The sequence below is a fragment of the Canis lupus genome, chromosome 5, assembly GCF_003254725.2.
Source record: "Canis lupus dingo isolate Sandy chromosome 5, ASM325472v2, whole genome shotgun sequence".
Lineage (NCBI taxonomy): Eukaryota > Metazoa > Chordata > Mammalia > Carnivora > Canidae > Canis > Canis lupus.
The window spans coordinates 11,291,967-11,317,674 of NC_064247.1; the positions used below are offsets into that span (position 1 = coordinate 11,291,967).

At 45.4% G+C, this 25,708-nt stretch overlaps 2 protein-coding genes, 1 long non-coding RNA gene and 1 other non-coding gene across 11 annotated transcripts in view; 3 read left to right on the top strand and 1 right to left on the bottom strand.

Annotated features, from left to right (window-relative positions):
- LOC112671158 (CXADR like membrane protein) overlaps nt 1-10,479 on the top strand; it is a 99,607-nt gene extending 89,128 nt beyond the window's left edge. Inside the window, 6 exon segments of the mRNA XM_025465176.3 lie at nt 3,237-3,438; nt 4,134-4,301; nt 5,111-5,233; nt 6,032-6,173; nt 7,287-7,534; nt 7,537-10,479. Of these exon segments, the coding sequence (XP_025320961.1) occupies nt 3,237-3,438; nt 4,134-4,301; nt 5,111-5,233; nt 6,032-6,173; nt 7,287-7,534; nt 7,537-7,619 (966 nt within the window). The 3' untranslated portion in view covers nt 7,620-10,479.
- Nucleotides 10,480-10,566: 87 nt separating this feature from the next.
- LOC112671159 (uncharacterized) lies at nt 10,567-12,708 on the bottom strand. Of its 2 annotated transcripts, none has more exons than XR_003143432.3 (3): nt 12,559-12,708; nt 11,831-11,927; nt 10,567-11,422 (listed from the first exon to the last, which is right to left on the bottom strand). It is a non-coding gene; the product is annotated as an uncharacterized LOC112671159 (long non-coding RNA). The 2 variants fall into 2 exon arrangements; XR_007410613.1 differs by lacking the exon at nt 12,559-12,708 and adding an exon at nt 12,177-12,338.
- Nucleotides 12,709-12,774: 66 nt separating this feature from the next.
- On the top strand, nt 12,775-17,641 carry HSPA8 (heat shock protein family A (Hsp70) member 8). Of its 7 annotated transcripts, none has more exons than XM_049109850.1 (9): nt 12,775-12,899; nt 13,850-14,059; nt 14,373-14,578; nt 14,810-14,962; nt 15,071-15,626; nt 15,847-16,049; nt 16,296-16,494; nt 16,693-16,929; nt 17,216-17,641. In XM_049109850.1, exons 1-9 carry the CDS (start codon nt 12,878-12,880, stop codon nt 17,236-17,238), a joined length of 1,809 nt encoding a protein of 602 aa, XP_048965807.1. In that variant the 5' UTR covers nt 12,775-12,877; the 3' UTR covers nt 17,239-17,641. The 7 variants fall into 7 exon arrangements, with proteins under 7 accessions (XP_048965807.1, XP_048965808.1, XP_035572517.1 ...); XM_049109851.1 differs by having other exon boundaries at nt 17,223-17,641; XM_035716624.2 differs by having other exon boundaries at nt 16,693-16,925.
- Nucleotides 15,690-15,777, top strand: LOC112671560 (small nucleolar RNA SNORD14). The gene has a single exon (XR_003143690.1). It is a non-coding gene; the product is annotated as a small nucleolar RNA SNORD14 (small nucleolar RNA).
- Nucleotides 17,642-25,708: the final 8,067 nt, after the last annotated feature.

Sequence of the window (25,708 nt, forward strand, 5' to 3'; positions counted from 1 at the left end):
TGAGTGGAGAGCCCAATGCAGAGCTGTGTCCCATTACCCTAAGATCATGACCTGAGCCAAACTCAAGAGTCGGATGCTTAACCGACTGAACTACCCAGGTGCCCTGAAAGAATAAATAGGAATTCTTCACGTGGAGAGTTTCTCCATGGAAAAATGCAGTGGGCAGAGTCACTGAGTACAAGAAAGCATGAATCATATTAAAGAAGGGGAAACAGTATTATCTGATGGTACCCAGGTATGGGAGGTGGACAAAAGAGGAAAAGAGACTGGGAAGGTAATGTAAAAGTCACTGTGAGGACTAGAGACTGAATCTGGCCATCATTCAGAGGTGGCAGGAAGCCACTGTAGGGTTTTGAGCTGGAAAAGAGCTGATGTATTAACTTGGCATCCACTTATATTGTTATGTAAGGTAGACTGGAGAGGGCAGAAATTCACAGCAGCCAGGCAGTTGGAAATATGAAACCGGAGGTCAAAACTATGTTGGGATAGAGATAAAGATATGAGAATTATCACAGTAGTGGTGCTGGTTGAAATAAGTGGGCAAAGCTGAAATCTGAAAATATCTTAAACTTATTATCAGCTACAGTGTCTTTTATTTTTCTCTTACTTTTCCCCCACCTCCATATTCATCCCCCACCCCCACCCACCCCAAGACTGTGAGGTCCTCAATGTAGGAGCTGTCTTATTCCTGCTTCTTTTCCGGCATCCGGCACAGTACCCTGGAATGTGAGCTCAATAAATATTTGCTGATGAAAAAGAGCATGCAGAGAAAGGAAAAAACACATTTTTCAGAAAGGTGGTGATGGCAAACGGATTCTACTGAAGAGTTTTGATATAATGGAGAGAGAATTGTTGGGCATTTTATTGGATGGCCTCAAATATTGTCAGGAAAGCATTTGATGTATGGTTGCAGGGTGTCACGTGATTGAGGATGGGTTTGACTTGAGTTGATGCAACCAGTTTGAACAGCTGCAGCCAGAAATGTGCTGAGGAGACTCCTGTATGCTTGCATGTAGTGTCCTTGCATGTATCTGGAATGTTCCCTGCAGCCCTCTTCTCCCTGACTCCATTATCTCTCATTTAGTCTGCTTATCTTTCAAAGCCTAGCACAAATGCCTCCAACTTTTCTGGGACATTGCTCCCTGATACTATTTCAAGTAATTAATCCTTTTTCTATGTTTGTACTTCTCTACTTGTTAATCCCATTAGATGATAAATTACTTGAAGACAGGAAGAGGGTTTTACTCATCTGAGTAGCCTCATGTCTGCTGACATTTAAAATCAAATGAGTTTTCAAATAAATAAATAAAATCTTTTAAAAAAATAAAATGAGTTTAAGAGCACGCTGAGTGGCAGAAAGGGCAAAGCTGAAGTTGTATAGCTTGAAGTCTTGGTGGACTAGATCAGCATGGTTTTTGTGACTGACAGGACCTACCGAGGTGATGGACAAACAGAACCAGGAAAGGATTCAAGAACTATCGGCTGTGATGCAGGCAGATGGAATTTCACTAAAATTTAAGATTATTATGATTTTTAAGTAGGCTCAATGCCCAATGTGGGGCTTGAACTCACAACCCTCAGGATCAAGAGTCACATGCTCTACCCATTGAGCCAACCAGCCACCCCAGGATTTTTAGACTTTGGTGTCTCTACCTGGAAAAATAAAGACATGATGCTCATGTGTATTTTATGGTAGGAAGGGATGTAATTTTCTCCCCCGACTTCCTCTTACTAGTTGGCAGTGAAGCCGCCCAAAGGAAAGCCCAATAATGAAGTCCTCAGTATCAGACTCCAATTTTAAGCATTGACTTCTATTCTTTAACTCTCCGGTCCCTTTGGCTGGGCTCTAAACTTTTGTAAGAACAAAGCAGGTGGATTTTACAGTGTCACTTTCCCACCTTCATTTCCAAACTTTCTGGAAGAGTACTTAATTAGCAGTAAAATGAATGCAGATGGCCACAGGAAGTGGGAGAGAGGTAACTGGTGTACCAGGACAATGAACTAAATGGTTTTAGATGGTTATTTTCAAATCCCAGTTATGCTATTTATCTGTGAAATGGGGATAATGACTACAGTATTCCCTTCCTATCTGTGCAGGGTATGTTCCAACCTCCCCCTCCCCTGGATACCTGTAACCATGAATAGTACCAAATCTTATATACGATCCTATATATGTTTCTTCCTATCCATATACATCTATGGTAATGTTTAATTTATAAATTAGGCACAGTAAAAAATTAACGATAATAATTTAAATGTTCTGTGAATGCAGTTTTTCTCTCCTTTCAAAATTCTATTGTACCATACCCACTCCTCTTGTGATGATGTGAGATGATACAGTACCTCCGCAATGAGACAGTCAGGGGGATGACACGGCACTGTGATACAGTGTTAGACTACTATTGGCCTTCTGACAGTATGGCAGAAGGAGGATCATCTGCTTCCAGACCCTGAGTAACTGACATCACGGGAAGTGAAACCACAGAGAAGGGGAGGAATTACTTAACTTGCAAAAACATTATGTGATAAATAAACTAGATGTAAAAGTGCTGAGCAAAAGGAATGTAGTGTATTTTGAATAGGTCATATGCAGGTGGAAGGAAATTAAAAAAGTCAGAAAGGGTACGCAGGGGAGGGGTGCCCTGGGTGGTTCAGCCGGTGAGTGTCCAACTCTTGATTTTGGCTCAGGTCATGATCTCAAGGTCGGGGGGGATTGAACCCTGTGTTGGTCTCTACGCTGGGCTGGGTGTAGAGCCCACTTGTGCTGTCTCTCACTCTCTCTCAAAAAAAAAGAAAAAAAAAAAAAGGTATGCAAGGGAAAGGGAAGTCTCCTCCCTCCTCCCTATCCTTTTCTACCAAATCTCACAGCCAACTCTTCATACCATTATATGCCTTTATTGTGCATTCCCTTCCTTCCATGACTGTTATGTGAACTTGATTGAACATGTAATTCAAATGTAAAATTCCTTACCTATGAAATGAAGTGCTTCTGAGCATTTAATGAAATGGTTACTGCTATGTAATTAAAACGCTACCCAAATAAGAGATGTTAGCTTGGGAAGAAGCAAGGCCCAAGCCCAAACATATTGTGCTTTTAACTTTATTTAGATCAGAGGTCTCTTGACCCTGAGAATCAGCCCTGGGCTTGACTGCTTTGTTCCATTAGCAGTATTCCCTTTCCTTATCTTGACATCATCAAAAGATGAAGGCTGAGAGCCACTTGGTCTATTCCACAGGTGATCACTTACTCCAGCCGTCATGTCTACAGTAACTTGACTGAGGAACAGAAGGGCCGAGTGGCCTTTGCTTCCAATTTCCTGGCAGGAGATGCTTCCCTGCAGATTGAGCCTCTGAAGCCCAGTGATGAGGGGCGGTACAGCTGCAAGGTGAAAAATTCAGGGCGCTATGTGTGGAGCCATGTCATCTTAAAAGTCTTAGGTAAGCTAGAGTGTTCCAAGGTAAATGCCTCCATCTTATTAATACGGTCTCTGCGAGGAATAGCCAAATGCATCATGGTGGTACATAACTTTGTTTAATACCCTGTATTATGCATTCAGAGATCACCTAGTCCAGTTCCCTGGGAAGAAGTATGTTCTATATTCTATACATAATAAAAGAAGAATGAATAATCACAATTTTCCATCATAGACCATTTTCAAAATTTAAATCTCCTCTAATGTTTAAGTGATATTCTTACATTTACCTGACATCTCTCAAATACGATTCAACTCCATTTCTGGCAGCAAGAGCTACTAAGTTGTATTTAATTGCTTCTGAGTTAGTGGACTTCTATCCCTGTTTCAGTATTAGTAAAATCACACTCAACTGTCATAAAATTTCCAATTAAATAACAGTGTCTTCTTTGAGAAGTGACGAGAGAGTTTCTGGGGCAGCCTCTGAAAATTACAGTAGTGCCACTGGAAGCAGCTGGAATTGGGGGTGTGTGTGTGCAGGGGATGGAGGTGGGTGTACTTCTGGGGGTGGCATAAAGCATGGTTACGTAGCAAAAGGTCACTGAATCCCCCCACTCAGAAGTTGACCATAACAGATGGCTAGAGAAACAACTCAACACCACATAGCTCTTCCACTGAATCTGGTGTTTGGCAATTCTTGAAGCTTTTTCTTTTTGCCAGTGAGACCATCAAAGCCCAAATGTGAGTTGGAAGGAGAGCTGACAGAAGGAAGTGACGTGACTCTGCAGTGTGAGTCAGCCTCTGGCACAAAGCCCATCATGTATTACTGGCAGCGGATCCGGGAGAAGGAGGGAGAGGATGAGCATCTCCCTCCCAAGTCTAGGATTGGTAGGTCATCCTTCCACCAGTCTGCTGAGGCAACAGAATGGTACTCTAGCCATGGGTTCTAAATCTGGTTTTGTCAGCAACTTACCAGTGACCTTGAACACACTGCTGAACCTCTTTGAGCTTCTATTTTTTCATCCATCTTTTCTTCCCTCAAATGGCACATAAAAGTGGCAAAAGAAGTGAGGGGGAAATGTACCACATACCCATGATATCTTATTATTGTGCTCACTATCCCTTACCCATTCAGTCTTTTGTAACTCTTGAGGATGTGCGATTTTTTTGTAAGACTCTTCATAAATTTTATTTAAGTTCAATTTGCCAACATATAGCATGACACCCAGTGCTCATCCCATCAAGTGCCCTCCTCAGTGCCCGTCACCTAGTCACCCCATCCCCCACCCACCTCCCCTTCCACACCCCTTTGTTTGTTTCCTAGAGTTAGGAGTCTCTCATGGTTTGTCTTCCTCTCTAACTTTCCCCACTCAGTTTCCCTCCTTTCGTTTATGGTCCCTTTCACTATTTCTTATATTCCACACATATGACTGAGACCTCATGATAATTGTCTTTCTCCAATTGACTTAATTTCACTCAGCATAATACCCTCCAGTTCCATCCATGTAGATGTAAATGGTAGGTATTCAGAGGATGTGCAATTTAAAAGAATGTTCACCTTTCCACATTCTGAAAAAATCTATCATCTCATTCTTACCAAACAGTATTTGAGAATCTTAGGTCAATGATGCAATAAAGTAAACAATAAACTTTATTTGTCACTAAGGGGATTACAATCATTCCTTCTGCTTGTATAGACTACAATAACCCTGGACGCGTTCTGCTGCACAATCTCACCATGTCCTCCTCTGGGCTCTACCAGTGTACAGCAGGCAATGAGGCTGGGAAGGAAAGCTGTGTGGTGCGAGTGACTGTACGGTGTAAGTATCCCAAGGGCTTGTTCTCGCCTTTGCATTGATAGTTCCGTGTAAAACACTTTAGTCACAAATAAGAGTAAGGTCAGGGTAAAAGCTTTTATTTCCAGAAGGACACGGCTATCAATAAGGTAAGTTCAGTAGTTGCAATGACCTTTCCACTCTTGTGGCTAACTCTGTATTTAGGAACATGTGTGAACTTGTCAGCTCCCTAAAGAAATTTATTATATCCAGGAGGGGACCAAATGGAGATGTCCTTTATAAATGTAAATTTAAATTTCCCTTATAAAAGGCCAACTTTATTTTTAGAACTTCTCCTGGGTCTGCTGTGTCTCAAAGATAATCAGCTTAAGGGGGCACCTGGCTGGCTTAGTCAGCAGAGGATAGACTCTTGATCTCAGGGTTATGGGTTCAAGCCCTACACTGGGTGGAAACTCCTTCAAAAAAATCAGTGTAAAATTGTCCTAATGGTAAAGAGGCATACTTTGGGGGTAGTATAATCTGCTACCTTTCAATATCAAGAAGGTTAGTCATACACCAAGAGTAAATAGGAAACTCAAAAACAAAGATCTGGAAATACTCATCTTGTCTGGTGCTTATGTTTTTGTTTGTTGTTTTAAGTAAAGTCTATTTCCAATGTGGGCCTCAAACTCACAACCCCCAAATCAAGAATTATTGAGATGAAGAATCACATGTTTCACCTACTAAGCTGGCCAGGCGTGCCAGGGCTTATGTTTTTTAAATTCATGTATTTCCTTAGCTTATGTTTGGTTTTTCCCTCTGTTTTTGTTTCTGAGAAAATAGATGTACAAAGCATCGGCATGGTTGCAGGAGCAGTGACAGGCATGGTGGCTGGAGCACTGCTGATTTTCCTCTTGGTATGGCTGCTAATCAGAAGGAAAGACAAAGAGAGATATGAGGAAGAAGAGAGACCTAATGAAATTCGGTAAACCTCCCTTCAAAATCCCTTCTACTAGACTTCCTTTACTGGGCTAGCTCCATAGTGACTAGCCAACGTAAATGTCCCATTTCCCCTTTTTAAATTATTTTTTAAAAAGATTTTAAAATTTATTTGGGAGAGAAAGAGTGAAAGGGAGAGAGACACAGCAGGAGCCTGGTGGGAAGAAGCAGAGGGATAAGCAGACTCCCCACTCAGTGGGAAGCCTAATTCAGGGCTCAATCCCAGGACCCTGATATCAGGACCTGAGCCATCCAGGCACCCCTCCCATTTTCTCTTAACTATGAATCTGTTCAAAGGATTACTCTGGTTAGGTAAGGAGTTCCAGCCTAGGGACAGGTCAGGTTTACCTTGCCTTTATTGTGAAACTGTCCTCAACTGAGAATTAAAAGATCAACGTTGGGGGATCCCTGGGTGGCTCAGCGGTTTAGCGCCTGCCTTGGGCCCAGGGCATGATCCTGGAGTCCCGAGATCGAGTCCTGCATGGAGCCTGCCTGCATGGAGCCTGCTTCTCCCTCTGCCTGTGTCTCTGCCTCTCTCTCTCTGTCTCTCATGAATAAATAAAATCTTTAAAAAAAGAAAAAGAAAAAAAGATCAACTTTGTTACTTCTGATTCACTTCCACTTACAAAGGGCCATGAGGTGAAGAATGGGCCATGAAAGGCTTTACTTAGGGATGCCTGGGTGGGCTCAGTCGTTTACTCTTGATCTCAGCTCAGGTCTTGATCTCAGGGTCATGAGTTCAAGCCCTGCTCCATGCTGGGTGGTGGGCTCCATGCTGGGTGTGGAGCCTACTTGAAAAAAAAAAAAAAAAGGTTTATGTAGACAGACCCCAAATCAATCTCAATGGTTAGTGCCTGCTTTCCCAGAGTAATAGAGTTGACTTCGGGTCTAACAAAACATCCATTTGCCCAAACCAACCTGATACAGTCTCAGGGACCAGGGAAGTCCCCGTTCCCCTAAAGGGCTGCCCCTCAGTGGGATCATGTGAAGTTTACAGCTTGAGGAGTTTATTGGAAAACCTCAGAAGGAAGCAACCATAGTGGAAGCTATCTTGGTCTTGCCTGTATTGAAGTTTACCTTTGCTGTTTTTTCTCTTCAGGGAAGATGCGGAAGCCCCAAAAGCCCGTCTCGTGAAACCTAGTTCCTCTTCCTCAGGATCTCGGAGCTCACGCTCTGGTTCTTCCTCCACTCGCTCCACAGCTAATAGTGCCTCACGCAGCCAGCGGACACTGTCAACTGAAGCAGCGCCCCAGCCAGGGCTGGCCACCCATGCATACAGCCTAGTGGGGCCAGAGGGCAGAGGTTCTGAACCAAAGAAAGTCCACCATGCTACCCTGACCAAAGCAGAGCCGCACCCAGCATGATCCCCAGCCAGACCAGAGCCTTCCAAACCATCCGAATTAGAGTGGACTTGACTCCCATGCTTTCCTAGGAGTCAGGATCTTAGGACTCTTCTAGTCATTGAAGCTCAGTCACCAGCCACACAAACCCCCTCGAACCAGATGACAGGCCATTTAAGTAGCAGTGAGCATTGCATGGACCCAATTCAAATGAACACTTTCTTTATATGGCACCAAACAAGAAAAAGATGTAAGCTGATCATCTCCAGAAAGGCATCTCATGGTGCCTTGAGACCAGAGTGGGGAAAGCAGGGGTCCTAATCTGTGTATTTGTTGACCAGGACCTGTGGTGGAAAAGGTTGGGGAAAGGGGAACTGCACACACTTAAAACTTCTCACCTGAGATGTTTTGTATCAATACTTCGACTCACCATTGTCAAGAAGAAATGAAATGTTGTTCATAAATTTTCTATGCATTTCTGCAAACCTACTGGATTATTGTGCTTATTCAGTCAAGTGGAACCCACAGCCTTATATTTCACCTACCTGCACCACGTACTGGGCATATTGCTTCTGAGAAATTTCAAAAAAGGAAATATGTTTCTTCTGACTTCATTTACCATAAGGTTTGGATATTGATTTTATAAGTTGAACTAGTAGGAGGTGAAGAATAATTTGAGTTTCTCCCCCCTCTATCCACTCCTAACCTCCCACTTATAGAGAACCATAAGAGAACTAAGAAAGGAATTCAAAATGTGTGACAGGGGCCTGTGAAAAACTTTCCATCTTAATGATGCTCATTTGGAGGGTCACTGACAGATACCAGAAATCCATACTGGACCAATTGTGGAGTAACCCTCAAATCAGATGTCTCTGAGGACTTCCCTGCTGGATATCTCTGGAGCACAACGTTCACTATGTGTCATTTGACAATGTTCTTAGAAGCTTTTTCGAGAGAGAGAGAGAGAGAGAGAGATCTTTCAGAGATGCTAAAAGATCATTGATATATCATTGCGTTCTCTTCTGAGAACCTATAAAATCAGAATTCTAAGACTGACTAAACTATAAAGGGAGCTTAGATCAGTTATCTCTTAATATAAGGAAGTTTATTACACCAAACCTGGAGCGTCCTCCATTTCTTTCATTTTAGGAGAAAGATGTGAACCTGGGACTTTTGATAATTCTAGGGCTTAAATTATCAAAAAGATCAGGGATTGCCAGCGTTTCCTAATGGCATTACAAGGACGTCATAATCATTCCCTCCTGAGAGGCTGAAATAAATTCAGTAATTTCCCAGCTTAGCCTCTGAGGAAGTCCAGGTTTGGAAGGAAAGGGAATTATATTTAGGGAAGGGATGGTGAGGATAACTCGTGGGTGGCAGGACAGGGCCGGATTAGTGACTGCTAACATTTGAACTGTCAGCATCTTGGAAACAATGAACAGAAATGATTCACCACAATAACCATCATTAAGAGTTGATTCATGGAAGAAAGGTGTGTGAGAAATAAAAAGCAAGCAGCAGCCTCCAATACGAGAACTTGCCTTTTTAATAGTGTTGACTATCCTGTGAGTCAAATGCATCCAATGGCAAGAATGATAGACCTGAAAAAGCCCTGCAAGGACCTCAGGGCAAATGTCAACAGATCTCCATTGGTAGTGCAAAATATTTATGATTAAAAGGGCAGCAAGTCAGAGGAAAGAAAAAGTCATGCTGAATCTGGAGATGAAAGCATTGTTTCTAAAATGGGAATCAGATGCTTGAAAAGGCAGATCTGGGATTTGGCCCCATTTTTCTGGTTTTTCCTTTCTACATTTAATTCTTCTACCACAGCCCTCATATAGTGCAAATACATTTTTTTCTAAGGTTCTTTAAGAAATGAGGGGGTTTATGCTTGGGTGAAAATTGTAATTTGAGGTTTGTCTTCCTCTTAAAAAAAAAAAAGCTGGGAGATAAGAGACATTGAGGAAGTAATGTAAAGAATGTCTATTAATTTAAGAAGGCTGGTATATGTGGAATGCTTAATACTAACACTGCCTCATTGTAAGATAAAACCCCTTCCATGCTCTATACTTTTTTATTCTTCTGGTAATGTGGTAACCTATCACCTCTGCTATGTAATTCTGAGGATTCTCATTCCTATAGCACCTGAGCCAAACAAGTCACTATGGAGGCTGCAGCTCTATCATCACAAGCAATTTGCTCTAATCGTTACTTACTACCTTTGAACCTAAGGTTTCCTGCATATGTCTTTGCAGGCAGGAATCAGTCCCCTTTGCATGATATGAAGATTGAGGTTATTTAAACATGTTAGTTACTAAAAGACTAAAATACCCGTTGAATAGCCAGATTTTGGAAATCTATTCACACTGGCAATCTACAAAAAAATTCACAAGACTGATAACTACCTAAAATCTGAGAAATTCTAAGGAATTGAAACTTCTGAGAGATAAGGTGCTCAAGTTTAAGCAATGATAGTGCACTTTTCTTGGAGTCAGGTTTTTGGGTTTAGATACGGCAAGCTCTGGGCTTAAGATAAAGTTTTGAGACACTACTGGTTTCAAACCATATTCCATTAACTTTAAGTCAAATAAATCTGATCCGTTAATATGAAACAAAAAAGATAACTAAAAAGTAGAAAGAAAAACATTTTTAGTGTGAAGATTCCAACAGAAGGATGTGAATGTTCGGAGAACAACCATTTCAGTAAAATATATAAACCAAACTTAAATTTGTGAAACAATGAAGTGGATGCCCTTGTTGTTACACTGTATAAAAATAATTTCAGAATTGCTTTTGCAAAAACACACAATTTTGCTTAATTTCTGGTGTTAATCTGTTTATATTTTAACTTCTAAGTTGCCTTGTAATTGAGACTGTATTTGATCACAGAAACCAAATATTTATTACAGATGTATCTGTATCAGCAATTAAAAAATAAATAAGTAAAGGTGATATACTGTAGGAGAAGCTGAAGGTCATATAACCTGCACTGGAAATGTGTTCATTAGCTTGCTGCCAAAAGAAGAACAGAACTCAGTCTGAATATCATCTATTATTTATTGATTTCAGTCACAAATACACCAAAGTACTGTTTCCTTTTTTTTTTTTTAAAGTACTGTTTCCTAACAAAGTGAGATGCTTAGTAGTACGGGAGAATACCAAGTTATGACAGAGATGCTGCCTTTAAGGACCTTATCAAAATAACTAATATTCACAATGCAAATATTTTATGCCAAGGTGAGGTGCCGACAAAACTACACACTAAAGGATTCAAACAAATCTCAAAAGGAGTAAGCACCGAGAGATTCAAATGAATCTGAAAAAAAAAAAAAAAACTTCACAAAATTAAATGAGGTAATACATGCAAAGCCCTTAGAACCCTTAGTGCTTGGATATGTGACAGGGACTCCAGTACGTTCACGACCCCACTCCCCAGCCAGAAACCCCATGCCTCAGACTCTGCAGTCCCTATGCCCCCAAACTTTAATCTTTCGATCCTGAATGTGTCTGAAAGCTTGTAAACAGGTGGAGACGGGACATTGGTCATAAACTTTATATACATACACTCTGAATCATTCTATTTAATGAGTGCACAGTCCAAGTTCTACAACGTGCTGTGAGTGACCGCACACACAGGTTATCTACTTTCTTTCATCAGTGACTTTAGGTGGGATACTCCAAGGCACTGGATTTGGGACCTTCTTCCATGGTCGGGTGGCTCAATAGTTAAAACGAGGTTAGGCAGTCCAGAGGTCACAAGCTGCAAAATGTAGGATATAGTTCAGAGATTGTGTTTGATAGGCTGAGTGGGAAAAGGAAGATGTAGATACCAAATTGGAAAGGAGCCTCCCACGGCACACATCTTCCTCCTCCGAGTTGGGAGTTACATGTGTTTCTAGAAAAAAAAAAAAAAACTGCACTATAGGGCAACAAAAAAAAAAACAGACCAAGGATTCTGGAATCAAATGCGCTAGGTTCCATTCTAGCTCAGCCAACTGTAAATCCTACAGATAGCGTCTCTGGACCTCATTTTCCTTCTAATACAGGAATATACGATATATACCCCAGAAAACTGCTCCGGTGGTTATATATTAACGAATGAAAGAACTCTATATGTTGTAAAAGCACCCTAAAAACAATTTCTTGGGAAGTGGGGCAAAATTCAAGCACATGCCACCACGTGCTCAAGCCAACGCTGCCCTCCCCCACCCCCCCACCCCCGGAAAATGCAAAGGCAAAACATGAAAAAAACAACAAAAACCCACCCTTCCTTCACATGTTTGAATCTGTGTTTAGGCCTTACTGTCTTGGACAAGGACAAGGTGTCCTCTTCTGACAGGCTTTGTGGAGGCACCGTCTGCAGGGCTTTTCTGATTACAGCCACAGCACGGTTAGGTGGTCTTTAGAAAAAAAAAAAAATAATAATCTTTTCATCCGCCCATTTATCCATTAAATAAGAGTACCAGCGGCCGGGCCTGTTGGAGAGAACACCCCTGGAAGGCAGTTCAAGGAACTGGGGCCCCCAGGCCGCGCGGCTCCGTTATCAGCACCACCGTCTCGCGCACTCGGTTAAGCCTGTTCCAGGACGCCCCTGGGCGGTTGCTCCGCGGGCTTTTTTAGAAATCCAGGAAGGGCAGAGAACCACACACCTGGTCCCTGAAAATAAGGGCGCCTGGGAAGCCCCAGGTGAAGGGCACGGGGCCGCCGGCGCCCAGGCCGCTCATGCCTGGTTCTCCTCGGCGGAAGCAAGCCGCGGGCCTTTCTTTCCTTCCACAGACACCTGAGGAGTAGGGGTGGGGGCCGGGCGGCGGGCGGCGGGCGGGGGGAGGGGCAGGGCGCGGGCCCGGGCCCCGCAGCCTGAGGATTCCGGGCGCCGGCCTGGCTCACCCGCCCCGCCCCCGCTCCCGCTCCCGCCCCCCAGCCCCAGCGCGCACACCCGGCCCGAAGCACCAGGCAGGCGACGCGGGAACGTGGGCCCCGCGAGGGCCTCGGGGACCCCGGGCGACGCCGAGGGGGGGAGGGGCGCACAACCTTCGCGGCCATTTTGCCCTCGCTCCACTTCCGCCTTCCCTCCCGGGCCGCCGGGTCCGCCCTGCCCCCGGGTCCGCGTCCGAGCCCGCTGGCGGCCAGGGCCGTTGCCATTGGCTGGCTCTCACGCTGCCCGCCCCTCTCCCTCCTCCTCCTTCCGGCCCCTCCCGCGCGCGCTTGCGACGGCGCCTGCGCAGAAGCGGACGCGGCCTCCGCCCCCCCCCGCCCCCCCTCCGCCTGAGGTGACTGAGGACTCCCGCGCGCGGGCTCTCTCGGCTCCACCCTCCCTTTCCCCGGGGCCGTTCGGAGCGCGGGGGCGAGAATGAAAGTTCCAGAACGCTGCGGTGAGTGCGTCATCGCGAGGGGGGGTGGGATGGGGGCGGGAGGGGGCGAGGCCCGGAGCGGGAGCCGGCGTCGTCATTGGGGCTCGCCGAGGTGGCCGCGCGCCCATTGGCCGACGCCGCCGTGATGGGCAGCCGGCAGGGGTGGACCCCTTCTGGAAGGTTCTGAGGCAGGGTATAAGAGACAGGGTGGCGGGCGGAAACCGGTCTCATTGAACGCGGCGCCAGATCTGCAGACGGCTGTTGTCTCCGCGAGCCGAGCCCGGCCCACACAGAAGGTAAGGCCCGGGCGTGCCGGGGTCCTTGTGGCGGCCCCTCAGGGGCGTGCGGGCGGCGGCGGCCGGGCCGGGTGGGCGGCGCCCGGGGGGCCCCGAGCCTTCGTGTGCAGGTCCTGGGGCGGGGGGGGGGGGTCCGGAGCCGCCGCTCGCCTTCCTGCCGGGCTGGGGCGCGCCCTTCCCCGCGGGGCGTGGGCTGCAGCCTCGGGGGCCGGCGGCGGCCGGGTGGCGTCCGGGCCGCTTCCGCCCTCGGGGCGCGGAAGTTCCAGGTCCTGTGAGGAGCGAGCCGCCATTGGCGTGCGGCCAGCGCCGGGAGCGGGGCGGGGGGGGGGCGGCCGGAGCACGTACCCCGGGCCGCATTGTGTGGTCTCCGGGAGCGCGGGTCACGGCGACGGGGGGAAGCGGCGCTCCAGGGCCCGACACCACGTGCTCGGAACTGTCGCAGACTCTCGGGGCAGGTGCACCTTCCGGTGTGGGCCGGCCCCGCCGCCGTTGGCACGGCAACCCCGGCTGCAGCGCTGCCGGCCCCGGCGTCCCGCGGGGTTCTCCCACATGGGCGGCGATTCGGGGCGGGGGAAGCGGGCTCGTGCCCGGTGGTGGCTTAGTTGTCGCAGGAAGCGTTCCGAGGCGTTCAATCCCGTTCTCAAACCAGGGGCTCGCTTTCTTTTTTTATCCTAGCAATTATGTCTAAGGGACCTGCAGTCGGGATCGATCTTGGCACCACCTACTCCTGCGTGGGTGTCTTCCAGCACGGGAAAGTGGAAATAATTGCCAATGATCAGGGAAACCGAACCACCCCAAGTTATGTCGCCTTCACGGACACCGAACGATTGATCGGTGATGCTGCGAAGAATCAAGTTGCGATGAACCCCACCAACACGGTTTTCGGTAAGCCGTTGGCTTAGATCTTCTGGCGTGGAGTGTAGGTTGCGGGTGGTGGAAGTCAGAAGTTTATGGAGTGTGAGGCAGCCGTGAAAGCCTGGAAAAGAATCGTAAAATCTGTTGCAGTGGTGATTACATAACGTTCTGCAAAAGTTTGAGGTATTTTAAGAAATAGTTTGGATAACTGTCAGAGGAGGAGTCCGTTTACTAGAAAGTAATTTGGTTACTAGTCCTCGTGGCGTTTGAGTGATGGCGGACTAGGTTCTTCCTCGGTAGATAGTAGTGTAACAAAACTTTTCCATTCGGTGACCTTTTACAGATGCCAAGCGGCTGATTGGACGTAGATTTGATGATGCTGTCGTCCAATCTGATATGAAGCATTGGCCTTTCATGGTGGTGAATGATGCTGGCAGGCCTAAAGTCCAAGTAGAGTACAAGGGGGAGACCAAAAGTTTCTATCCAGAGGAGGTGTCCTCTATGGTCCTGACGAAGATGAAGGAAATTGCAGAGGCCTACCTTGGGAAGGTAAGTAGTGTGCATCCCTACAGGGAGGTAGTTGGAGGTTGAAACATGCACCAGATTCCCTGATGAATGCATGGGATTTTTAGTGCTGTGGAACATCTAGTGGCCACAACTAATAAGTTAAACGTTTAAAACACGCTTTTTGATATTTTGAGAGCACACAAAAGTAGACGATGGCCATGTGACTGCGGACAATTTTACAGATGATTTACAGCCATTTTTTGGTCTTCTTAGACTGTTACCAATGCAGTTGTCACGGTACCTGCATACTTCAATGACTCTCAGCGTCAGGCTACCAAAGATGCTGGAACTATTGCCGGTCTTAATGTACTTCGAATTATCAATGAGCCAACTGCTGCTGCTATTGCTTATGGCTTAGACAAGAAGGTATGTACCACGTGTGAAGAATAGGACTCACCTTACTATATTATATATAGATCAGAGACCTAGGAGGAGGTGTGCGTAATGAGTAACTGTCTCATATTCTAATTGTAGGTTGGAGCTGAAAGGAACGTGTTGATCTTTGATTTAGGAGGTGGCACTTTTGATGTGTCCATCCTTACTATTGAAGATGGGATCTTTGAGGTCAAGTCCACAGCTGGAGACACTCACTTAGGTGGAGAAGACTTTGACAACAGAATGGTCAACCATTTTATTGCAGAATTCAAGCGCAAACACAAGAAGGACATCAGCGAAAACAAGAGGGCTGTCCGCCGTCTCCGTACTGCATGTGAACGGGCTAAGCGTACACTTTCTTCCAGCACCCAGGCCAGTATTGAGATTGATTCTCTGTATGAAGGAATCGACTTCTATACCTCTATTACTCGTGCCCGGTTTGAAGAATTAAATGCTGACCTCTTCCGTGGCACCCTGGACCCTGTAGAGAAAGCTCTTCGAGATGCCAAGCTGGACAAGTCTCAGATCCATGACATTGTCCTGGTGGGTGGTTCTACCCGTATCCCCAAGATTCAGAAACTTCTGCAAGATTTCTTCAATGGAAAGGAACTGAATAAGAGCATCAACCCTGATGAGGCTGTTGCTTATGGTGCAGGTAAATTATTTCCTCAACCTTTAAACAGTTGTAACCAGTGGACTTGTTAAGCCCTAGGCTGCTTCGCTATGATGATTGATTCTTTAAACATTCGTAGTTTCCACCAAAAGCTTAGCTAATGATGGTCCAACTTCCTTGGATGTCTGAGCGATTGACCTTTGTTAGGGAGTTAACAGGGTGGTTGGGATTGTTTTTTTTAACACTGTTTCTATTCCACCAGCTGTCCAGGCAGCCATTCTTTCTGGTGACAAATCTGAAAATGTTCAAGATTTGCTGCTATTGGATGTCACCCCACTTTCTCTTGGTATTGAAACTGCTGGAGGAGTCATGACTGTGCTCATCAAGCGCAATACTACCATTCCTACAAAACAGACACAAACCTTTACTACCTACTCTGACAACCAGCCTGGTGTGCTTATTCAGGTATGGATTATACTGTTGGTACTGATTTGGCTATACTTAGGGGTTCTATGTAGCTTTGGAAAGACTTGTCCCGCTGTGATGATTTGACCTAAACCATTCGTAGTTTCCACCAGAAGATTTTGTGTTGGCCAACTTCTTCCTTGGATGTCTGAGCGATCAGTCTTTCCTCCTAATAATGGACTTTATGCAGAAATCTACAAACTGCTAAACTTTTGCGGCTTCTTAATGATTTGTTTTCCTACCAAGGTCTATGAAGGTGAGCGTGCTATGACCAAGGATAACAACCTACTTGGCAAGTTTGAACTCACAGGCATACCTCCTGCTCCTCGTGGCGTTCCTCAGATTGAAGTCACTTTTGATATTGATGCAAATGGTATCCTCAATGTGTCTGCTGTGGATAAGAGCACAGGAAAAGAGAATAAGATTACCATCACTAATGACAAGGGTAAGTGTTAAACACAGGTTTGAGTGTTATTTTATGTTCTACAAGATGGTGTGGGTCATTAAGGATAGTATTTCCAAAACCTTTGACTTCCCAAAGCCCTCCCGAAGGCATTTATCCTAGAAGCTTTCTTTCATGGGTTATAAATGTTATAGGGTAACTAGAAGGTTCACATTTTAAGGTCGTGTCTAAACTTCACAGGCCGCTTGAGCAAGGAGGACATTGAGCGCATGGTCCAGGAAGCTGAGAAGTACAAAGCCGAAGATGAGAAGCAGAGAGACAAGGTGTCTTCCAAGAATTCACTTGAGTCTTATGCTTTCAACATGAAAGCAACTGTTGAAGATGAAAAACTTCAGGGCAAAATCAATGATGAAGACAAACAGAAGATTCTTGACAAGTGCAATGAAATCATCAACTGGCTCGATAAGAACCAGGTTTGTGATTCCTACTGAATAGTGGTGGGTATAGGGCTTCAGCAGGAAAAGATTAGATGGGTTTCTAAAAATACAGGTCACGATGATGAATGGTCCAAACATTCGCGGTTTCCACCAGAATTCCACGTGTTGGCAACTAGCTTCCTTCCTTGGATGTCTGAGTGACCCAACATTTCATGGGTGACCAAGACTTGAATATAGGGATAGGTTTTTGTTTAGTGTTACTGTCAGATTATACCAGGCATGAAGTTTCTTGAGGAATTTATAGTATGTCTTTTTTTTTTTTTTAGACTGCAGAGAAGGAAGAATTTGAACACCAGCAGAAAGAGCTGGAGAAAGTCTGCAATCCCATCATTACGAAGCTATACCAGAGTGCAGGAGGCATGCCAGGAGGAATGCCTGGAGGCTTTCCTGGTGGTGGAGCTCCTCCCTCTGGTGGTGCCTCCTCTGGGCCTACCATTGAAGAGGTTGATTAAGCCAACCTGATGACAGGTCTAGCATTGTTCCACACATTTGAAGGACCCAAATTTGTAGCAAATTCCATGGCAGTTTTAAAGTCGAAGCTGCTATAGTAAATATACTGGGCATTCTTGATACTTGAATATGGAATATGTGCACAGGGAAAGGAAATAAACATTGCACTTTATAAGCACTGTATTGTTAAGTGGAAAATGCAATGTCTTAAATAAAACTGTATTTAAAATTGGCACCATAAAGTTGTCTGACTCCATGTATACAAGGGCAACCGGTAGCATTTGGTTTTTGGGAGGGCTGGATATTTGGCCTAGTGGTGAAACTGGGTTGTCAAGTGGCTCAGGTTTAGTTCCAAATCGATAAAATTGTAGTTTGGGTTTGCCATTAGCTAGGCTTATGGTTGCTATGATAAATTGAAGCTAGCTGCAGATCTAGGCACTCTCGGTGCTCTTGAAGTTGATGGGGAAGAAAAAAGGGAAGAATCCAACTTCTGCTTCATCTGGCATGAAGAAAGTAGTTTGGGAATGGAAAATTTGAATAATAGATACCTAAAAGGGAAGTAGTTGGTCATGTAGGAATAAATAAAGTTAAACCCCTGTAGCATATCCTTTATTTCCTTTCGACTTGTTTGAGCTGGGTGCTAACCCATAGAACTCTGGAGTTTACCATAGAATCAACTGGAAAGGAAAGGCCTAGAGCAGCTAATTGTGCATTCATGTCTTAAAACCGCCAGGCTAACCCTGAACCATGGGCTGAGCTGATGTTAGTACAGTTGTATTTGACAGGTTACCGGTTTGCCTTTAGGTAAAGGGTTTATAAAGGAAAACTACATCGTTGGCTCGTTTAAAGATTACGTGGCTTGGTTCTTTGCGATGTTTAGGAAAGGGGTTGAATTTAGGTTTCTTAGTAAATAATGGTTGGTTAGCTACAGGCTGAAAGTACTCCGCCTTGGAGTCCTGGAAGTCCTTTGTGCCTATGTCACTTTGTTCTGATAGGCCTCAGTCCTTAAAACCTGAACCAAAAAAACAGGTTAAGGGTGATAAATCTGACATCTGGGGGTGCTACACATCTGCCACCTGGTGGTCAATTAGGACTCCACTAAGTGTTAAGAATGCTCCCAGCAGAGGAGCCCAGCTTTGATCTACTTGCAACCTTAACTGGTCTCAGAAAGCTTGGTCCCTCAGTGACCTAATATTGTACACATATACCCGGGTTTTGTAGAATAATTCAATACTTAAGAGCATTAGGCAAGGTCTAAGACCTTTCATAGAGATCATTTTCCTGTGGTTGATACTACATTGATTAATGATTTAGTACTGTATCCGTGTAATGCTTGGAGTCTGCAGAGATTGATGGTGCCATACATGATTTTTTTCTAAGGGTCATTTGAAATTTGAAAGTAATGCTTTCCATGGGGAAAGGCCCATGGCTTGTATGTAGAAACTGCATGGTTCCCCCCCACCCCTTAGTTGATCTGATCTGGGTTTTAGGTATTTTAATACATTCCTTATGAATCTGGAGCAAACGGTTTGAGACTTCGCTCAGAATGTGCTCTTGGTGCTCTGAAACAGGATTGGGATCAAATGTGATCGTGAAACCACGTAAGACCTCTTAAAGTTAACAGGTTTTAGTCACAACTTGAATTTCAAGTTAATGTTGAAATTCAACATTCAAGTTCAATTCAATTTCAAGTTAATGTTCTGTCCATGAATCTTAGTGAAACAAATTGGAAATTGAGAAATGGTGGTTTTCCTTAGTGCATATGGGAGAAGCTGGGCCTGTGTACTAGAAAATCATGGGGCTTTGGGAAGAAAATGGAAATTTAACTATTTGCTAGATTTTCTTAGTTATCCAGAGAAGGTTGTGTTTACAGCTGAGGACACAGGATCAAAGTTGAATTGGTCTCAGATTGCATAGTAGGAGAGAGGATCTAGATAATCCAATTCTGGCAGGCTTAACTCCAAAACCTGTGTTGGTTTTTGCTCCTTCATCGTGTGAGTTAAGCTCCTCGAAACAGCATCTGGAACTTCCTGCAAGGAATATTTTCTTTAAAGGAGTTTTGCAATCTTGCTCAGCACCTGCAATTGTGTACTTGGTAACTTGGTCCTGATATTACTCCTTTGCTAATTCCTCGTTTGAGTTAATGGTGAGTGACCTTTTTCAATACTTGAGGTGTTCACACATGGAGATTTGCCTTTTGCAAGTGGCAGTCTAAGCAATCTGGTCGTTTGAGGAGCTCAGTGAGTCCAATCAAGTTGTATATTTTGTGTTCAATTTTCTTGCTGTGAGATAAGCCTGGTTTATGAGGATAAGATAAAAAATTGGTAGAAACGTGTTCTGGCCTCTGACAAAAGATAAATTGGTAACTACAAAGTGGTTTTACAAAGTATAAAATGACATGTTTGCAGGAAGACCTTGGTGAGAAGTATAGGAAGTTGTTGGTGCACACTGAGAACATGAGAGAAGGTGGAAAAAGACAACAGCAGTATTTATCACTGTTCAGTTTAGAGTGAACGCTTGGCTTCCACTTTTTTTTTTTTTAACAACGTTCAAGAAGGATGGTTGGCTGGTCAGTTACACCTGCATAAATCTACACAGGTGGCAAAGGCAGTTTTAGTTCCAGTGTGTTAAGGAGGTTGTGGTTCTGAGTAGCAATGTTGTGCTCGACGGCTGTCTCTTAAATTTGCACAGGGCCCCACTGGATCAGAGAAAGGGAGCAAAAAGTCCACTCCATCTCCATGAGCAGCTTTTCAAGAGTTAGTGCTGTTTTCAGCTAAACCATATTTAGCAAGAACTTAAGTTTTGGTCACCAGTAATTGTTGCACTTGTTAAACTACTAAGGGAGTAGTTTTTACCTGTAAAGCCACAGCAGTGCCTTTATTTCCAACAGTATTACTGTTTATTTAAAATGTAATACCAAGAAATGGAACTGTAATAGCTGCAAACAGTCCTTTGTTCCAACAGTATCTGTGGAGTACCTCTAATTTTCCAGATCCTCCACCTTCAGAGGAAAAACAGCCTTTTGGATTCTGGTAAGGTAGAGTGGAGGGATTGGTGGAACAAAGAAAAGTGGAGAGTTTTCATTTTTGAGGTCGGCTTGTGGACGTAAGGACCTCTTTTCCCACTAGATGGCAGTAGCTATATAGGAAACCACTCCAGGGATAGCTGAGGAAAGCTACTGGACCTTGTCCACTGAAGTCTGTGCTTTTTTGTTTCACAAATTGTCTACAAGAAGCAAAGCAAGTGCTGAGGAGGGAAGTCAGTCCTGAATATTCTCACATGCCGTTTCCCGGTAGAGTATTCCCAGCTGACAGTTGAGCAAGTGCCCTGGTTGGGGTTACAGCTTTGAGTAGAGACTCAGGGTCCTTGGGGGTTGTGGGGAGATTTAAAGCTTTGAAACATGGAAGGGGGAAAAGGTATATCTCAGTGGGTAGAGTAGTCTTTACTGACACGCTTTTCCTCATTCAAGCCCCTGCTTTATTTCCCTTATCACCTTTGAACTGCTTCTGAGATCTAATCATATTTGCATGAGATGCTAAAATTTTTCCTCCCTCAAACTCAAACCCAAAAATGTAAGAATATTCACACTCCTATATTTCCAGTGTCTGGCACGTTCTATTCGTCAAGGGAAAGAATAAAAAGGAGTTAAGCACTGAGAGTTCAGTGGTGGAATGTTCTCTGGGCTTTATCAGGGTTTGGTCATAGTCATGGTTCTTGGGGTGGTGAGAGGCTGGCTGAGCTCAGGCCCCCGCCCCCATAGGTTTTTTTTCTTCTACAGTTGCTCCTTGCAGAATTAGGGAGCCAAGATTAGAGCTGGATGAGAAGAGGGAATGATCAAGCTGGGAATAGCTCTAGCCAAATGAAAGTTGACAGTAACAACTGTCAAAAACCTTTGGCCTATTGGACTCCGGATGTCTTTAGATTGCCTCTGAAATGTGGCCAGTACATGGGGTGAGTGGGGTGAACCCGCAGAGCCAGTGCAGCTAGTCTTTGCAATACGAGAGGACAGCCAGACCTCTTAGCCTGCTGGGAATGGGGCCTCTCCTAAGAAGCTAGGCCATGGTTCAGGGCACTCAAGGGAAGCAGCCAGCCCCAGAGCTCCAAGAAAAAAGGCTGCAGGGGCACTTGGGTGGCTCAGTTGGTTAAGTATCTGCTTTCAGCTTAGGTTATGATCTCAAGAGTCCTAGGGTCAGATCCCGCATTGGGCTCCCTGCTCATCGGGGAGTCTGTTTCTCCCTTTCCCTCTGTGTGTTCTCTCAAGTAAATAAATCTTAAAAAAAAAAAAAAAAAAAAAAAAGACTGCAAATCTTCTTGACTTGGATTAGACAAGGGTTTCTTCATCTGAGAGCAAGCAAGAGAGCACAAGCAGGGGGAGCAGCAGAGGAAGAAGAAGCAGGCTCCCCACTGAGCAGGGAGCCCAGTGACATGGAACTGGATCCCAGGACCCTGAGATCATGACCTGAGCCAAAGGCATATATGTGGTATGTCTCAATAAAGCAGTTTATGATTTTTTTAAGCCCGAAAAGGAGAGGCAGGGCACCTGGGTGGCTCGATTAAGCATCTCCCTTTGGCTCAGGTCATGATCCCAGGGTCTTGGGATCGAGCCCCACATCAGGCCCCTTACTCAGCAGGGAGTCTCCTTCCCCTTCTCCTTCTGTCCTTCCACTTGCCCCCCACCCTTCATGGTGTCTCTCTCTCTTTTTGCTCTCTCTCAAAATCTTTAAAAAAAAGAGGCTGGCCTCCCCAGGGGATGGGGAGGAGGAGGGAGAGAGAGCTCCCCCCGCCCCCCCCCCCCCCCCCCCCCCCGCCAGTGGCAAATGGGTAGGTGAAGGAGGGGGGAACAATAGAAATACATAAAATTCTTTTTTTTTTTTTTTTTTTGAAATACATAAAATTCTTACTTTCAAGGAAACCAGTAATCATGGCTCTTCGGTTGTTTCCTTCCTTTTTTCCCCTAGCCTTATCAGCATACTTGACAGACACTGTTGCGTAGTGTTAAGGTGCACAGCGTGTCGATCCGATACTTTGGTAGTGTGCGTGGTAACCACAGGAGGGTAACACCTCCATGCCCTTACATTAATTACCATGTCCTTGTGAAAACACTTGAGATTTACTGTCTTAGCAACTTTCAAGAATATCCATACTACTGTATTGTTGACGACAGTCACCATGCTGTGCCTTAGATCCCCCAGAACGTACTTACCCTGTCAGCCAAAAGTGTATATCCTTTGACCAGCCTGTCCCCACCCACGCTGTGGTTGTTTTCAAACGTCTGCACTTCTATTGGAGATGATGTGGACTCTTAATCCAAGTAGAGACAGGTTCCACACCCAGGGATTGAGAAAATTAGATTGGACTGGAAAGAAAGCAGGCAGCAAGCAGGTAATCATTTGAAAACTGGAAATACTCACCAAAACCCCTTTTTTTAAAAAAAGATCTTTACATTTATTTGAGAGTGAGTGAGCCAGTGAGAGAGAGAAGGAGCTCCCTGCACATGCGGGGCTCAATCCTATGACTCCGAGATCACGACCTGAGCTGAAGGCAGCCACCCAACCAAGTGAGCCATGGGGGGGCGGAGGGGGAGGCAGAAACCTTTTTATTTGCTTGTTGATTGAGCTTTTATGACATTTCTGAGACCTGCTTTGTCGTTTACTAGGTGTATGACCTTAAGCAAATTATTCTCTCTTGTACCTGAATATCTTGGGGCACCTGGGTGGCTCGGTGGTTGAGCATCTCCCTTTGGCTCAGGGTGTGATCCTGGGGTCCTTAAGATTTTATTTATTTGTTCATGAGAGACACAGAGAGAGAGGCAGAGACACAGGCAGAGGGAGAAGCAGGCTCCCTGCGGGGAGCCCCATACGGGGACTCAACCTGAGCCAAAGGCAGATGCTCAACCGCTGAGCCACCCAGGCGTCCCAAATAAAATCTTTATAAAAAAACCTGAGTATCTTATGGAATGGGGATTAAATTAATCAACCATTAGGTTTGTTATGCAAATTAAATGAGGATATGTGGAGTATGTAGCGCTCTACTTGGCTCCTAGAATAAGTGCTCAGTAACAGCTATTATTATTAATGATTAGTTAAGTAACAATAATAGTTATTAACATTTCCTAAGGTTGCCATAACAAGGTACCAAAGACTGTGTGGCTTAAAGCAGAAAGGTATTGTCTCGCAGTTCTAGAGGCCAGCAGTCTGAGGTCAAGGCGTTGGCAGGACCACGCTGTCTGAATGCACCAGGGCAGGCGGGAGCTGGTCTGTGCCTCTCTCTTAGGTCTGGTGGCCTCACATGTTCCCAGGCTTGGAGATCCCCACTCCAGTCACATGGCCGTCTCCTCCCTGCGTGTGTTCACTTTGACCTCCCTCCGTGTGCGTCTCTTTGTGTCCAAATTTCTGCTTTCCACAGGGACGCCAGTCGTACTGGAGCAGGGCCCTCCTTCATGACCTCATTTTAACTTGATCTCCTTGGTCAAGACTGCAGTCTGAGGTAGTGGGGATTAGGATTTGTTTACCTTAAAAATAAAGCTGTCGCTTATTTTACCAGCCACATGGGTTTATGTGGGAATAACAGAATTGCAACGTAAGACAAGGAAGCTCAGGCAACACCAGAGGCAAGTCCCACATGCAAAGGGGAGGAACTTTATTTTACCCAGGAGAAGGAGGACGTTGGGAGGAGTTGAAGACATGGTTACTGGCGAAAAGCAAGAAAGAGGTAGGGTGATGCTGGTCTCTCCCTTGGTGAGTGGCAGGGATAGTCCATCTCTTTGCAGGAGATGCAGTGTGCCTCTTTCTCTGTTGGAGTTTTTTTTCTGTTGGAGTTTATAATTAATCGATGGTTCTTTCCTGTTGGCTTATCTTCTGCTGGGATCTGTACCTGACAATTCTTATAACTGACATGAGTGGTCCAGGCTCCCCTTCCAGCCTCCCCTTCTGGCATCCTGAGTCCACTTCACTGAGATTTCCCTTTATTAATTTTCATAGACTTTTTTGGGGGGTGGGGTGGGGTGGGCAGGGTACACAATTCAACCCATAACAGTCACATTCCCTGTTATCACAGAACAGGAGTCCCCTGCCCAGCTTTTGCCTAAAGATAGAAAACCCTGGGCGCCTGGGTGGCTCAGTGGTTGAGCATCTACCTCTGGCTCAGGTGGTGATCCTGGGGTTCTGGGATCGAGTTCCGCATCAGGCTCCATGCAGGGAGCCTGCTTCTCCCTCTGCCTGTGTCTCTGCCTCTCTCTCTGTGTCTCTCATGAATAAATAAATAAAATCTCTAAAAAAATAAAATCGAAACCCATCCATGAGAATCCAAATATCTCTTCTTTCATGGGACCAACGAAAAGGCGTTTTCATTCGTCTCCCCTCGAGGGTCCCGCCACAGGCCACCAGCTGTGGGCACCAGTGTTCCCTCCGTCCCTTCGCCAGCCCACCGTCCCTCCAGGTTCCCAAACGAATGCCTAATTCTATTATTGCCAGTGATTTCCCCGTGGGCAGCAGTTTATTTCTGTCATCAAGTCTCTGATGAAATCTTTAGCCATGAAATGTTTAGTCCAATCCCAACAAATCGTGTGTAGTGTTAACATGTCACAGGCAGCCGGCGGCCTGCATTATGTGGTAATTTGGAAGCGAGAGGAGTGATAATATAGGGCCGGACTTCTTTTGTGAGCTCGCATTAATGCTGGATCTGGTGATGTCAATTGACAGCCCATTGATTTGGGCTAATAGTGCCGGAAGGAGGCAGAATTGGGACGAGGGAGGGAATAAAGGATATTGACGGTTGGTCTCCAGGATCCCGGCAGCTTTTAATCTCTCATTGCCCTCTTTTAATGCAACTCCCGTGTCAGCCGCATTTACTTCCACTAGCTCTGCCTGCTGCGCTGAGCTGCGAAGCCAGTGGGATGCCACCCCCAGAGTGGTCCAGAGTTCCCCTGCATTGATTCTTTGATGCTCTGGGGTGCGAATTATAATTATTTCATTAAGCCCTTTAATGGGTATCAACTATGAACCTTCCCCAGCCCGGGCTGGGGTGGCCAGGGTGAGGTCCACATCATTAATCTGTGTTCATCTCGTTGCCACCAATTGTCCTCCCATCCACATTTTGTCCCCTTCCTATTATCGTGTCTGTGGTTTTAGTGGGAGGCAGGTCTCTCTGCTGTCAGAGAGGAGGTGGGAAGGGGAGTTGGCTGATTTGGGGAGGCCGGAGGGGAGACCACGGGTGAGCAGATTGCAGTATGGATTCTTCACACCAACGGACTCGCTAATCGTGCTCTCGGGTCTGCTCTGCCCACTTCTGGTTTGCCTGTGCGGGACGGC

Bases quoted from the DNA above. Each gene is read 5' to 3' on its own strand.
- HSPA8 (XM_035716624.2), top strand. From the start codon at position 12,878: ATGAAAGTTCCAGAACGCTGCG. The intron at 12,900-13,849 runs GTGAGTGCGTCA...TTTTTATCCTAG, and splicing joins GAAAGTTCCAGAACGCTGCG to CAATTATGTCTAAGGGACCT. The intron at 14,963-15,070 runs GTATGTACCACG...TTCTAATTGTAG, and splicing joins CTTATGGCTTAGACAAGAAG to GTTGGAGCTGAAAGGAACGT.